Source organism: Notolepis coatsorum, assembly GCF_963971535.1.
Source record: "Notolepis coatsorum genome assembly, chromosome: 6".
Classification (NCBI taxonomy): Eukaryota; Metazoa; Chordata; class Actinopteri; order Aulopiformes; family Paralepididae; genus Notolepis; species Notolepis coatsorum.
Window position 1 is genome coordinate 111,686,938 of NC_140170.1, and position 16,704 is coordinate 111,703,641.

The window sequence follows — 16,704 nt, forward strand, 5'->3', positions numbered from 1 at the left end:
TTAAGGGATGTAACAGTGTTTATCAATTCAAAAAAATGTATAAAAAAAATATATTTAGTCAGTATGAAAATCAAAATGTGATCTGAATAGTGAGATTTTTTTTTTTTTCTCTTCTCTTTCTTTTCTTCTTTATTCTTTATCATTATTATTATTATTATTATTATTTAAAGTTTTCTTGTTTAACTGTGGATTGTGTTTCTTTTATAATGGTATAAATGATTATTTGTGTAAATAAGGTTATACGCCGACCATTAAGAAAATACATGTTAGTTTAGGAATAAGGGGCAGGTAATTATAAGATTTATTCTTCTTCCTGCTCCTTTTGTCCATGGAATGGCTATTTATGATTTTTTTATGACGAAACTATGATTGTATTATTCCATGTGGCAAATAAAAACTCTGAACTGAACTGAACTGAGTCCTTCACATGCATTATGGATGGCCATGGTCGGATGAAGTCAGTTGATGCTGTGTAAGCCAAGATGCTGCAGAAAATGATGGGTGCTGATAAAGTCCTGGATGCAAACTACAAAGTAGACATTGAACGCCTGCCTCCTTGGCATGTACAGCAAGCCAACTTCAGAGTCGCCTGCTACAAAAGAGCAGAACAGCCAATATTCAAGAGGCCCAAAGCCTATGATCAAGGTACTGGCCCATAAACTGGAGTCAGAAGAGCAAGAAGCTCTTGATAAAGAGGCAGATTACGCAAAAAATAACATGGATGAGGAGGATGGAGAGTACAAGTGTGATGAGGCGGAGGAAGAGATAGACTTTGACAATAGTTTTAGTGATGATGATGATTAGTAGTTTAGGGTACAAAATACAAATAGAAAAAAATACTTGAATGTTGTGTCAACAAAGAAGATATCCAGTCCATGATATCCAGTGCATATGAAAACATATAGTTTGAACCTTAACAATAAATAAATCACTGATCAAAATCGCATGGGAAAATGTGTTAATTTGTCTCTATATAATTGTTTATACAAAACTATAATATTTAGGGCATAACAGCATGGAGACAATCTTTTTTTTTTTTTATCAAATTTTTATTATTATTCACATGAAACAAGACAACACATTAACCACAATCACAATACTTAGAACTTCACAAGAAAATAACAAAAACAATAATAATAATACAGACTAACAATTATACAGACAAGAGAAAAGAAAACAGAGTTCAACCTTCTAAATTTTAATTCCAAGGGGTACTATCTAATAAATGGTCTTTCCCAGTGTTCAGCCCTGATTCCCGGCCGTGTGACCCTATATTAATAAAACGTACATCTCCAATCCACCACAAGGACCATTTTTTGCGAACACGACCCGAAAACAGAGCAATGAACCTTCATGAAAAAACAAAAACCTGTAGAGGTGTTCCATAGACTCACAGAGACCGTGTAAAAGTGGCCAAACAGTGAAGAAATAGTTAAATAGTTAAATAGCTGCCCCCCCATAATATCCCCAGCTAAACTCAAGATGACAAGACAAAAGACAAGACAGACAAAAACATTTCCTCCTCCCCCTCCCAAGAGACCGCCGGACTCACCCGAACACGCAACCCCAACCCCGCTCAGCCGCACACTGCGGTCTTTACCTTCTCAGCTGCTGCGAACCACAGGTCAATTCCAGCCTGCCCCACCCCAATCACCCGGGCTGTGGATATCTCAAGATAAATCACATCCAATAGAGTTAGGGACCAGTTAATCATTGTAAGTTTCTCAGGCTCCTTCCATCTCATTGCTATTAGCTTCTTCGCTGCTGTGACGCCCGCTAGGACAACCCTTTTCAGTTGTACGGACGCGGGTAGTGTCGTTATATCGTTCAGGAGTAGCGTAACAGCTGTGAATGGGATAGTTAAGCCACACAGATCTGAAAGTTTGTCCGTTATTGACCTCCAGAAGCGGGCCACTGGTGGGCAATCCCAATACATATGCATATAAGTGCCAGTGGCCTTTTGAGAGCACAAAGTACACCGAGAGTCGGTTATCAGTCCCATAGCATATAGCTTCCTAGGTGTAAGATAGGTCCTATGAATATAATTAAAATTAATTTGCTGGTGATTGGGGTTGCGGGAAGATAATGCCACATTTGCCCAAACATCATCCCAGCCAAACTCGGGGTCCAACTCCGGGATATCCACACGCCAGATTGTATCCAATGATACATTTTTATACGTGGATTGAATTAAGAGCGTATAAAAGTCGGAGACAAACCCTCTGGATGTCGTCCTGTCCACTATGAGCCTGAGGAAGGGGTGTGGGTGCAAGGCTTGAGCCCACGGTACACCATGCGCCCTCAGTGCTGACCTTAGTTGAAGGTAAAGAAAGAAGGACTCGCCGGGAAGATCATAAAATTCTCTTAAGTCCTGAAACGCACGGAGGCCGTTCTTATCATAAATATCCTCCAGAGTATGCACTCCCCTCCTTTGCCATTGAGGAATATTAACCGGTTTGTGTCCAACAAGTAATTGCTGGTTATTAAAAATTGGAGAGTCCAGGTGCCAAGGGCATTTAACCCCACACGACCTCTGTACATTACGCCACGTTTGGATCACGTGAGTTATGATCGGTCCATACCTCAGCCGGCATTTCGAAATAGAGACAGTGGAGTACACTACATCCTGCAATCTTAGCGGAGATACCGCCGCCGCTTCTAAGGAGCGCCACGATACAGCCTCTACAGGGTCTAGCCAGCACATCAGAGGTCTCAGTGAAAAGGACCAGAAATAAAGTTTAAAATCAGGGATTGCGAGGCCCCCATCTTGTTTTCTACGTTGAGTAGTAGCCCTTTTGATTCTCGGGCGTTTGTTATTCCAGACAAACTTAGATACCATCGATTGTACCTTGCGCCAGTGGTCTATTGGAGGGGGCAGGGGGAGCATTGAGCTAATAAAATTTATCCTAGGCAGGATGTTCATTTTGATTATGGAAGCCCGGGCTTGTAAGGAGTTAGGAAGGGACGACCACCTGTCTAGATCCTGGCGTATTTTATCATAAGTACCCGTGAAGTTGTACTTAGTAGTTTGGTTCAGCGTGGGGAATATCTCTATGCCCAAGTATTTAAAATGTTCTACTATGGGGATATCAGCTGGTAGTCGTACCGCCTTGGCCAGTTCATTAAGAGGTAGGCAGGCTGATTTGTTCCATCAAATACCATATAGCCTGGTGCCTTACCCCTCTGCATTTCAACAATCGTCTCCCTCAATTCTACGAGAGTAATCGGTCTCCCCAGTTCCTTGGCCTCTTCCTCAGAAATGTGGGGTATCTCAAGCCCGCCAATGAACGATTCAAATTTAGAGTCATCAAGATTACCCTCTGAGCTATATAACTGTGAGTAAAACTCTTTAAAAGTGTCATTGATCTTTTTCGAATCAGTAGTGACTGTACCCTGGCTCGTTCTAATCGAGGGGATATCCGAGAAATTATCATTTGAGCGTATTTTCATTGCCAATAGATGGCTAGGTCTGGAGCCGTGAAAATAGTAATTTTGTCTTGTCCTATGTATCAAGAACTCAGACTGTTGTTTAAGTATGGAGTTTATTTCTTTTTTGACTATCTTACGTTGTGTGTTTAGTCGTTCATTATAGTTAGTTTGCAAGGATGCGTATAGGTCCGCATATAATGATTCCAGTCCTTCTAGCTTTTTTGACCGGGATTTTCGCAAATTGGAGGCAAATAGTGTGACATGACCCCTGATAAATCCTTTCAATGCGTTCCACAGGACCCTGGGGTCTTCTACTGTGCCAACGTTGATCTGCAAAAATTCAGCTAGTTTACTCCTGAACTCAGAACAGAAGTCATCGTTCTTTAGCAAGGTCGAATTAAAACGCCATCTGGGAGCTCTTGCGGAGAGCCTGCCAAAGGTTGCCGTAAGGAAAATCCCCTTGTGGTCTGAGAGAGCCAAGGGAACCAATGAGACATCGAAACTATCAAACATATTAGGGGACGCGAATGCATAGTCAATTCGAGAGAAGCTTTTGTGTCTGGCTGACAGGTGAGAGTAATCTTTGAGGGTGGGGTTGCATAAGCGCCAAAGGTCTGTGAGCCCTGTGTCTTTGGCCCACATCCTAAGGGCCTTAGAGGCCCGTTTTTGGTCGCTCGTTTCAGAGGGCCCGGACCTATCCATCTCCGCATCCCAGCACGCATTAAAATCGCCACCCACAATGAGAGTGTATCCATTAAGTTCCAACATATTCTTTGTGATTGTATTATAGAACGCTGAATCAAATGTGTTAGGAGCATACAATGCTATTATAGCCATCTTCCTATGCAAGAATTCAACTTTTGCTATAGTAATCCTTCCCTCCGTGTCCGACCATACATCCAAGATTTTGATATCAAGGTTACGTCTTGTAACTATGACTACTCCTTTCGTCTTATCATCGGCTGAGGATGAGGAGATAACGTGATATTGCCGATTTGCCAGTCTTGACACGTCACCTACCAATAAATGCGTCTCACTAAGGAGAGCAAGGTCAATATTTCTCCTCTTCAATAGCCAAAGGACACTGGCACGCTTGTGTGGGGCACTAAGCCCTCCTGCGTTCCAAATTAAAATATTCAATTTAGCCATGGTCGAGCTTGTATAAATGCGTAGAGAACATACCAGTGCAGCCAGGTACAGAGGTGCTGATCCCGGCGGGCCCGGACGGTCAATCCCAGGAGTTCAGAGGAGGAACAATTACACACATTTAAGACAACAGTACATAAAACACATAAAAATACCACCCCAGCTACAACCCCCCCTCCTTCTACTCTAAACCCTACCCCACCCGTCCTATTATAAGGCCCCCTATACCCACTCTCCAATCCCCACCCTATGCCCCATCCACTGAGGATGGTCATCTTCCTATCACTTCCCACTAGAGACATGGATCAATAAGACGCTCCCCACTCCAACCCCCCTCTAGATAAACCCCTGAGTAAACCCCCACTAGTCCAATAAACACAAATAATAATAAAAATTAAATTCAATAAAGATATCGGTCGAAACCCACCTGAGCCCTGGCCCCAACATGAGACAACCATAATGGTAAAAATAGCCATTATTAAATAATAACTCCACATCAACCTGCAACCATCTATTTCCGAATCTGCGCTTCAACGTCGCATTGTAATAGCCCAAAAGGGTATAGGAAAATTCAAAACAAAATTAAATTAAAGCATCCCAGCCGATAGTCTAAGGCAGGATCGGGTCACAGGTTAATTGTGCAAAATTGTGTGAACAATGTCAATTAAACAATGACAAAAAAAAAGGGAAGGGGAAAAAAAAGGTGTTATGGTCAAAGTGCACCCCTTTAGCTGTCCCTCTGATCAGGCACAACGGCTGAAATGACATAACCTATGTAAGAATAGAATTAAACACATTCATTAATTAATTAATCCGGGGATGGTAATAGGCAACACCTGACACCACCTGTTATCATACATTGTTTCAATAAAGATATCGGTCGGAGCAGTTAGTCCAAGGTAGGATCGAATCACAGTTAAATTGCTCATTCAAATGCCATTAAAACAGCGACAATAATTATTATATAATTACTCAGCATCAACCCTGTAACCATCTACCTTGGAGTCTGCATATTAATGTCGCAACGTTATAGCATAAATGGATCACGGAAAAATCAAAACAAAATTAAGGCAAACCAGCAGTTAGTCCAAGGTAGAATCGGATCACATTTAAATCGCGCATACAGATGACATAAAAACAGCGACAATAAGAAAGAAAAAAAAAAGGAAAAGAGGGGCATGGCTAAAGTGCAAGCCATATAACCATATAGCCATGAAGTGCAAGCCATACCCGACCCAACCTGTTATCATATATTGTATATGCATATTCAACCGACCTTGGCTTCTACTATGGATCCCAAAGCTCAAAACAACCTGGATATAAAAATAAAAGCATACCAGAAGTTAGTTAGGGATTCGATCACTCTTGAATTGTGCAAACCAATGACCCTTTGAACAGCAACAGCAACCAAAATACGTAACCATTAACGGGTCGCGAATGTCTCAGCGCAGACTATAGACGAAGCCCGCTGGCTAGCCCGAGGCTAGCGCGTAAGCTAGTGATGAATCCGGATAGCACGTTAGCCTATTATGTACATTGTTCAGCTAGCTCGTTAGCTTCCAAAGAGGCGATACACAAGTACGACCATGAGGTCAGCTTTAGCAAGTAACAGAAGTCATTGGGAAGCCCCGCTAGTTGGATGGGCATTGGGCAGTTAGCATGTCTGGGCATGACAGCAAGTATTTGTGAATAGTCGGCCTAATCAATGTATATAGGCCCAAACCGCCAAGTCACTCACCCGCCATAGATATCAAGCAACAGACTCGGGTGTCTCCGCGAGATATTCCTTCGCTTTAGCCAACGACCAAAACAAACGCTGACCACCGACCTTCTCCAACACAGATAATTTCGCGGGAGCGAATAACGTGGGCCTCAGGCCTAGTTTCCATAGCTTAGTCAGGACCACCTTGTATTCGGCTCTCTGTGCTTGAACCTCCGGTGTAAAGTCTTCGAAAATTGCCACTTTGTGATCGCCAAGCCTCAGATTACCCCTTCTGGTACGAGCCGACCGCATGATGAGATCTCTCTGCTGGAGTCTGTTCAGCTTGACTATGATGGGCCTCGGCTCTTTGTTCACGCCGGGAGAAAACCTGCCCGCTCTGTAGGCCGATTCGCAGATAGGAGGCAAAGGGAGGACGTCCGTCCCTAGTATCTTCTGCAGCAGTTCGGGCACGGTCTCAGAGAGACGGCCTTCACCGCTGGTCTCCGGTACTCCAACAATCCTGACGTTGTGGCGTCTATCCCGGGACTGCATCTCCTCCATTGCCGACTGTAGTTTGTTGACTTCAGCCTGCCTAGCCAGCAGGGCGGATTCGAGACCCGCCATCTTCTCACACTGTAATGATACCTCCGTCGTTAGCATGGCTATTTCGTTAGCATTAGCCGATGAGGCAGGGTGAATCGTCTCCATCTTGTCTGTCAGCGGGACTACCGCCAGCCGTATTTCTTCTGATATCTCACGACGGAGGCTGACACAGAAATCCGCCAACACTTTCTTCTGTGCTTCAGCGATGCGTGTCTCAGAGTCTGCGTGTAGCTTGGTCATGACCAAGAGCACAGCTTCGCTTAACTCCCCGACAGCGGGAGACGGTGTGGCCAGGCCCGGCGGTGACGGCTTGCTGGTTGTGGCGCATGGTTTCATGGCTCTGGTTTCCACCCCCGTCATCGTAGAAAGTCGAAAAAAGTCGATGAATGTATACTAAACACGACGACTTAGCAAACAAATAAAAAACAAATAAAAATAAAATAAAGACTAATGGGGAGAAACGTATATTCAGCACGGTAGAAGGGAGCTCATGTGAAACACGTCTACTCCATGATCGCTCAGCTCCGCCCCCCCCCGCATGGAGACAATCTTTATTACAATATTATTTCCAATATTAAGCTAAATAGATCTCGTCCAATGCACTACATTTCAGTAAAAAGGGAAAATAGAGATGTGATATGTTTTTTTAGCGTTTTTTGCCTTTTCTGTCCTGACATTTTATCAAGATGTGTTCGAATCTTTAAAATAACAATTGTACTGAATTCCTTGGGTCAAAACTTGTTTGGGGAAATGTTTTAATTTGTCTCCATATGTTGTTAACTTCAAAAGTTATGCTGTTTTCTTTTTCTTATTTTTCAGGTTTTGGTTCAGAATAGGTGTAATAAATGGTTAAAAATAAACCCATGGGACATTATTCCAACTTGTTACCCGTCAGAATCTTAAAATAGACACTTCAAGGATTAATAAAAAACAAGTGGTGAAAAAAAATCCACCCTATGCAGGTGGACCTACTGTATGTTTCCATTCTAGACTATAGTGGCTGTTCTGTATAGTTTAATAGGAGCCTAATACTGCTTTTCTAATTTAAGGCTCACAATGACCTGTAACAATGAAATAGTATAGGCATATTATACATTTACTGAATCCTTATGGTCCTGAGAGTGTTGTAGATATTGTATTTAGTGTCTTTGTTGCTCTTAGATGACACAAGGCTAAAAGATAGTATATCATTTAGGCGAAAATCGTGTAGAAATGTGTGTTGTTGACTGTTCAAAGAGCTCCAGTGACCTCTATATTGGTCAGAAAGATTCACATCTTAGCTTGAATGAAAGAGGACACAGTCCCCTTTAAAATGATACCAAACACAATATTGTGAAACATTGACAGATGTCCTCTACGTGAGTCTAAAGCAGGATATGCACTGACCAGCATCTGAAATGCAATTTCCTGAGGGGGTAGGTATACTTCATGACTTGATAATTATGATAAAGCTACCACTCTGGAAGGGCTATCATACAAAAATATCATCTACAGACATAGATCTTTGAAAAAATTATATGTAAGTTTATTCACCCTGAGTGGCACCGACAAGTGAAATTTTGGCCTCTGGCCCATGGACTATATGTGCAGAAAAAGGATGGACACTCAAATAAAGTACAGGTACCTGAAATGTGTACATAAAACGACTGTAAAATTACTCAAAAAATAAATATTGTGTCCATTCCAGTTCCTCCCACCCATGGCCTCTCAGACAACGTTTAACTACTGTAGTTTAATTACACACAAGTGCCACACCCACTACACAAGCATACAAAGTCACATTTCTTGTATATTTTGTACATCCATCAGACAGTCACTCATGTTCTATGCATGCACACACATTACTGTAGCCCACACATTCTAGGTTTAGACAACTATGTTTTGACACAAGAGATCTTCCTACATATTAATTCACATTAGTTGAACTTGATGTAAAAAGTGATGTGATCTCAAAACATTCAAAAGAAACGACACAAACAATGCAAATGCTTGTATTACCGCATATATTTATTAGCATTAAGCTTTTATTTATAAAATGTTCTGTAAAAGAATGTTATTTCAAAACTGTGCGGACATGGAAATGTACTATAGTTTACAGTTGATTGCTTCCCCCTGTAAAATAGTTATTAGGGGTGTAACGACATTGTAACACGATACAACAATATCGTCCCATTCTTTTAATGGGACGATACGGACCGTGACGATAGTATCATTCAATGCTGTTATTTTGTAAACTAGGGCTCTGCTGGCTGAACAACAACACAGGGTTCAGTAGTAAGTTAACAAACAGCAAGCAATTTGAAGAAACGATAGGTGTGGTACAGTAGTACTGTACTGTAGGTAGAGTAACGTTAACGTAACGCGAGGAAGCTGTGTAACGCTGGTAGCAGGCAGCTCTCCAAACGTTAGCCTTGAACCAAATCATGAGCCGTGTGAATTGTTACACCCCTAATATAGTTAGACAATATATATATATATTTTTAGCAATGTCTAGTCTATTGATTGACAAAATGGTGTATGCTGTGGATAATACTCATTGTTGCGTTAGTTAGGTTCAGAGGTTTTGTGCGTGTCAAAAAACGGCTGAAAATATATCCCCAATACCACCAATCCTTCTCCTCCAGAGGGTTCATTTAACAAACTGGAGGGAGTGTCATTCACTCACTGATGCAGTGATGATAACAAAACGTCTCCAGTGTGCGTACCAGATAACAAATTACTCAAACGTCAGCTGCTCTGTGTCTAGTTTCCCCAACACTCTTACATTGTGTAATATTTGACAATTAAAAAAACAGACATGTAGGGATTTCCATTTGTTAATCTCTTACAAACGATAAAGATATTGATCTGATGGAAGTTAAAGATGGAAGATAATTATCTTTTGTTAAGTACAATAATACATATAAAAGTATATACTCTCTGTAAACACATTTGAACGTCAGCATCATGAAATCGGGATGACTTGTCTATTCATTGTTATGTTATTTATTTTCTTCTCTCAGGCCGTTAAAAAAAGATTCATTACAAAATAAAGGATATGCATGTTAATTGATTTCATTGCTCTAGTCTATTAGCATGCCAGAGGTTAAAGGAAGAGAAATGGTCACAACAGGGGAAAGATCCTGCTGTGGATTCTCACATGGCCCCCCTGAACCTGGACCCTTCCACTTCAGAGGTGTTAAAAAAATTAAAACAAAAAAACACCATCTGCATGCTAGCCAGCTAACCTTATGACAAACAAACAAAACCAACCTGCAATAACCTTGTGATCTTTGTGTTAGAATAAGATTATAAATAGTCGTTCACACTTAACGCAACCTACATTCGTGCTCGGCTAGTTCAATAATCCTGAAACAAAAATGTAAGAACTAGATCAAACTAATAAAATTGTATTTAAATCAAGGTTAGCGGACGAGCAACTAGCACTGCTTTACGGGAAACACTGCTCCTCCTCAGGAAGCGTCATGGTGTGTAGCTGGTTACCATGGTTACATACACGGGACATCACAAGAGTGCACAGAGACACATGTACAGATCTCCATGTGAAAATATAGTCATCTACATAAGCCGAGTTTGTTAAGACATGGTGTTACAGCATTAAGACTCTTCTGTGCATCTAATTATCAACAACTAAAGTCTCTCCTCTGTGACAATTGGGGCTACACGAGGGAAAACTAGAAGTATGCGTGTTGTTGTCCAATTATCTTTTGGATCGACATGCTTTTCTTTTTTACACCACGTTAACGGGGCGGTGCGGAGACAACATCTGGGAAACACACGTCAATCTTCACATGTGAACGTATAATAGGAAAGGTTGAGGAGTTCTATATAATTACTCTGAAATCACGTTTGTTTTTCTCAGCTTCAACAATGAGAGGCCACCCTGGTATCAGAAACACACCCCTTCCTGTATGGTTAGCACAGCCCTTCCTGTAGGGTCAGAGGTAGCACACCCCTTCCTGTAGGGTCAGGGTTAGCACACCCCTTCCTGTAGGGTCAGAGTTAGCACACCCCTTCCTGTAGGGTCAGAGTTAGCACACCCCTTCCTGTAGGGTCAGAGTTAGCACACCCCTTCCTGTAGGGTCAGAGTTAGCACACCCCTTCCTGTAGGGTCAGAGTTAGCACACCCCTTCCTGTAGGGTCAGAGTTAGCACACCCCTTCCTGTAGGGTTAGGACACCCTAACCTGTAGAAGGTGACTTCCTTTACAAACATAGTGATAATGTTCTCCTGGATCTGATTGAATACGCAGGGAAAGTCTTTGTATGATTAACTCCAGAGTCATCCGTCTTCACTGGAACCCTACAATCTATCACTTTTACCACCACCACCACCTCATCTTCTCTCTCTCTCTCTCTCTCTCTCCATCCATCCATTCATCCATCCAGCCAGCCCTCTGCCACTCTGCTTCCCAGCTGAACCCGTCTCTCTGTGGGCAGGCTTAGTGGTCGTGGAAGCCTGGCATGGGGAAGGGCCTGGCAAAGGCTTCGACGCGGTGGCGCAAATCAGCGATGCGAGCCACCGTCTCTGGGTCCTCAAGCAGGAAGTTCTTAAAGTCTGCTAGCTTTCCTGGAGAGAGAGAAAGAGAGGGGGAGAGAGAGAGAGAAAGAGAGGGATGGGGAGAGAGAGAGAGAGAGAGAGAGAGAGAGAGAGAGAGAGAGAGAGAGAGAGAGAGAGAGAGAGAGAGAGAGAGAGAGAGAGAGAGAGAGAGAGAGAGAGAGAGAGAGAGAGAGAGAGAGAGAGAGAGAGAGAGAGGGGGAGGATGGGTTAAGCTTCTTTTACAATTTAACACCAATGGGGCTTTTTCTTCCTCTTCCAGTATGTCCCAGTATCCTGATAATGTAATTATCTCTTGAGGCAGGTACTCTACTCTTCACTGTTAGAAGTTAGATATGGAGCGGGTAGTGTAGAGGTCTAAACACTCGCCTACACCTGAGGAGATCTGGGTTAAATTCTTGGCAGTGGTACCTTCGCTTGGTCAGTTGTCCTTACGAACACAACTGGCAGTGTTTGTGGGTGGGAAGCCGGTGGGGTATGAGTCCTGGTTGTTGCAATAGCGACTCTTACTGGTTGGTCAGGGCACCTGTTCAGCAGGGAGGGGATTCGGGGGAGGGAGCGTGAACCTGGGGGAGGGAGTGTGCACCTGGGGGAGAGAGCGTGAACCTGAGCGTACGTCACGCTCTCCCAGTGAAACTCCTCGCTGTCAGGCGACTCTGCATGTATCGAAGGAGGCATGTGGTAGTCTACACCCTCCCCAGACCAACAATAGGGTAGTGCAACGACCAGAAAGGGAATTGGTATAACGGCTAAATTGGGTGATGGGAGCAAATGAGAAACTGTGGGCGATTCAAACTGCTGAATTCTTATCAGTGTGTTCACCAACTGAAGAGATGCGTTTTCCCTTTCGATCACTGAGATGCACACACCTCTTGCCACGGTCAGTGCATGGAAAAGCATTTCTTCTCAACAACAGAAAAAGCCTGGTCACCCAACACTATAAAGTCCACTTTCACCCTAACAGCTTTTGCCTCCTGGCTTTCACCGGTAGACTTTAAAGCATGCTCAAATGACTATTATATAGCCATTATATACCTGCTGCTGCAGATGGAGTCTGTGTACAGTTCTCTTCCTGTTTACTGACAGTCGTTGGAACTCACCGTGCTGTTTGGAGTTGCAATTTAAAGCTGCAATGATTATTTTATGACAGTATTTTTCACATTTTCAAAATGTCCTATTCAGCTACCAGCGGCCGGTCTGTTGTTATTCCATCACGTCTTTTCTTTGTTGACAAAACACGGCCTGTGCTTTAGCTGCGTCTACAGTGTTCAGACTGAACAGGCCCTTGACCCCCTGCAGTTTGGGTATCGGGAGAGCATCGGGGTGGACGACGCGGTCCTACATGCTCCACCGGGCCTACTCCTACCTGGATGAGCCGGGGAGTTATGTTAGGATTATGTTTTTAGATTTTTAAAGCGCTTTTAATACTATTCAACCTCCCATACTTAAAGACAAGCTCAGGAAGATGGGGGTGGATCCCTCCTTCACTTCCTGGATCACGGATTACCTGACAGACCAACCACAGTTTGTCAGAATGGGCAACTGTGTCTCGGAGACAGTGGTCAGCAGCACTGGGGCTCCACAGGGGACTGTTCTAGCTCCGTTCCTGTTCACCCTCTACACGGCAGACTTAAACTACAACTCTGAGTCTTGCCACGTCCAAAAATACTCGGACGACACAGCGATTGTGGCGTGTGTGAGGAAGGGACAGGAGGGAGAGTACAGGGACCAGGTGGGAGCCTTCAGCAACTGGAGCGAACGGAACGGCCTTCTCCTGAACGCAACAAAGACCAAGGAGATGGTACTGGACTTCCGCAGGTCGAAACCACCTCTGCAACCAGTCAGCATACGGGGAAACAACATTGCGACGGTGCAGACATACAAATATTTAGGTGTGCACCAGACGATAAGCTGGCCTGGGCTGCAAACGCGGAAGCGCTCTACAAGAAAGGACAGAGCCGGCTGTTCTTCCTTAGGAGGCTCAGGTCTTTTAATGTGTGTGGGGAAATGTTGTTCATGTTCCATCAGGCAGTGGTGGCAAGTGTGCTCCTCTATGCCGCTGTCTGCTGGGGTGGTAATACCACGGCCAGGGATGCCAGGCGGCTGGATAAGCTGGGGAAAAAGGCTGGCTCAGTGGTGGGGAGGAGACTGGACCCACTGGGGACCGTGGTGGAGAGCCGCACGCAGAGCAAGCTGCTGGCCATCATGGACAATACCAACCACCCTCTCCACCACACCCTGGTGGGGCAGAGCAGCAGTCGCAGCGGACGGCTCATCTCCCTGCACTCACGGACCGAGCGGCACAGGAGGTCCTTTGTCCCCACAGCCATCAGACTGTACAACAGCGTAATATAGTGCAGGGGACCTTGACCTCTGACCCACACACCTGTTTATACACCTGTTTTTACACCTGTTTTTATACACTGTTTTTCATACACCTGTTTTTACACACTTGTTTTATACACCTGCTTTTATCTCATCACACCCCTATTGATATTGATAGATATGATTTAATTGAATTTTATCATGTGCTTATTTTTTAGTCATGATGCAGACATAACGTGAAATAACTGAATGAGAACTGTCAATGTCTGTATACTGTGTGAGCTGCAAGATACCCTGAATTTCCCCAAGGGGATTAATAAAGAATCTATCTATCTATCTATCTATCTATCTATCTATCTATCTATCTATCTATCTATCTATCTATCTATCTATCTATCTATATAAACCTATATGCATTTTAAAAGTATTTTCCTCTTAACACATTGACCGCCACAGCAGGGGGCGCTGATACCCCATTCATTGCCAGGTCTTTATTCAATGGATATAGTTTTAGACTGTGACATTTGCGAGTGCTTAAAATATATCTTATATTATATCTATGGGTCTAATAACGCCGTCGGGTCTCAGTGAGATGCTTCTAGTCAACATTGCCGAGACAGATTGTTTTTTCATCCGTACATTTCCGTTTTATACCGTTTTGAATAGAGTATGGTTTGGGTGTTTTTCAGTAATTCCAGGAAAAGGCGAGAAAAATGCATTTGACTGTAATCCAGTCATCACGTTGTAATTTTTCGGCTGATTATCTAATCATCCTGAAATCAACGCTAGATTATCACTATTATGTCTCCTCGTCCATACATGAAATGACCGTCGTAGCGTGGCGCTCCCCCCCCACCCCCACCGCAGCAAACGGTAATAAGCACATACACCTACACACGGATCGCTTTGATCGCGGTAGAAATACATGTCAGATCAACGATCAAATTCATATATGATGTTCTTACCTTGCATCTGATGTAATGCAAAAGAGATAATCCAAATATCTTATCGCAATTCCAAATAATGCTCGTGGAGGTCCGCACCACACTACCGACCGTTTCACAATGACGGGCGGGCGGAGTTACTGATGCCATCGTTGTATAGAAGTTAACCCCGTTCCCAGCTTTATCTCGAGAGATGAAGCCTGGTAAAGCACTACGGCCGAAAGTGGGAATCGGGTAGGAAGTCCCGCCCCTGAAATCACGACACGGTGCTCATGAAAATGTATTCCCCCAGAAACAACCTCGTTATTGCCTCCCTCGACAGTACGAGTGTCTGCTTGTTGTTTGTTTCCCTGGGGACTATAAACAGAACTGGGGGTGCCCGGAAACCGGAAAGCCTGTAGCCGGTATTTCTGTATTTCCGATTAACACTTTAGGAGGCATAGCTTTACCAGCCTATATAGAAGTGGCTCGCCTGAATATTTAAACCCTGCCCACCCGGCTCAGATCGCCTCCTAAAAGACACAAGCCCATTTTCAATGATGCAATAGCTCCGCCTGGCAGTAGAGGGCGGTGTTGACCGTCTGCCAGCTCAGACAGGGTCTGAAGACTATACCAGAGGCTGCGGCTATGAATTATGAATAGATATAGCGAATAAACTATATAACGATCCCAAAAACTAGTAAACTCGTTGTTGGCGGCCATTGTGTTAATTACATCAATATTGTGCTGTCAGCACAGTATTGTTTGTAGGTGAAGTATTTACCTACAGTGTTTTACAACCAGGAAATGCCCAAAAGGAAGTTGTATGTATTATAGTTGAAATCTAGTAATCCATGCACAGATTATAACCCCCCCCAGTGCATATTTGAGTTACAACAAGATTGTGGCAATAAGGCAGTGTTATGTCTATATTTAAAATGATCACTTTGACAAAGAAGATGTGGCTCCTCACTGCCCTGTAGTGGTCAGAAAATAATTATTGCTTCAAGATGTTTAATAAAATTTCATTTTATTTTGTCCACAGGGGACGCTAGCATTGCACACTACAGTAGTGTGATCACACGTTCTGCTTTCAGTGTGCAAATTAGCTACTTTTCTACTTCTTTTTTTTTACGTAAAACATGCAGCTTTGGTGCTTGTGCAGTGTGTCATGGAACTTAGGCTCAATCACTGATGGCCTATTTAGAAAGTCTATCTGCAAATTATAATTGGGGGCCAATCGATTGGTGCATCCCAACCTGACTTATCTCAAACCCTGCCCTCTTTTCTTGATCCTCCAATCACAACTGTTGCTTCTCTCTGGGCAAGTGTCTGAGATAGGTCAATTGGGTACACGCATCTAGTACAGGTTTGAGCATCTGAACTCTTCGGTGCAAGTATTCCACAAGGAAGTGGGTGTATACAGTATATATATATATATATATATCTTTTTAACCTCTTAACATGCACCGGGATGTATACGTTATGAAGGCGGAACGCATGAAAGTCATGGCACTTCGCGAGCATCTAGCGGCTCAGGGCTGCATTTTTCGCCAAACATATAAATTACCGTTAGAAAGGTCTATTTGTTGCCGTTCAAAACACCACCTCACTTGACCAAATGCGTGCCTCGGTTCTCGAGTTACATGATGATATGTCAGGCGAGCATCTTTTTACTTGCCGCTCGTCAGATGACCACCTCGGATTCCCGACGCTCCAGAACTGCCAATCATCCGCTGATGGCAGAAATGATTGGTCAGCGTTGTAGCCAATGAGTGTAGCTTTCCAATGATACCCCATGTGGGGGGGGGGGGGGGTGCTAAGGGATCTAGGTAAAAGTTGACGGGCGAAAACCAGAAGTCAATCACACTTCAGAATGAACGGCCGTGGATGAGGAAATGGATTTTGGAGACCTTTTTCTTTGGCGCACGGTTTACCCGGATCTCTCTCAAAGACTCATTTCTGAACGGATCTTTATACAATTTGGACCTGTACACGATACAAGATAAAAGAGTTTTAT

General features: G+C 43.5%; 1 protein-coding gene across 1 annotated transcript in view; it reads right to left on the reverse strand.

The window, feature by feature from the left end:
• Window positions 1-8,873: 8,873 nt before the first annotated feature.
• Window positions 8,874-16,704, reverse strand: part of shmt2 (serine hydroxymethyltransferase 2 (mitochondrial)) — a 166,412-nt gene continuing 158,581 nt past the window's right edge. Inside the window, exon 12 of the mRNA XM_084316786.1 lies at window positions 8,874-11,448. Coding sequence (XP_084172912.1) covers window positions 11,321-11,448 — 128 coding nt within the window. The 3' untranslated portion in view covers window positions 8,874-11,320. The remainder of the gene's footprint in view (window positions 11,449-16,704) is intronic.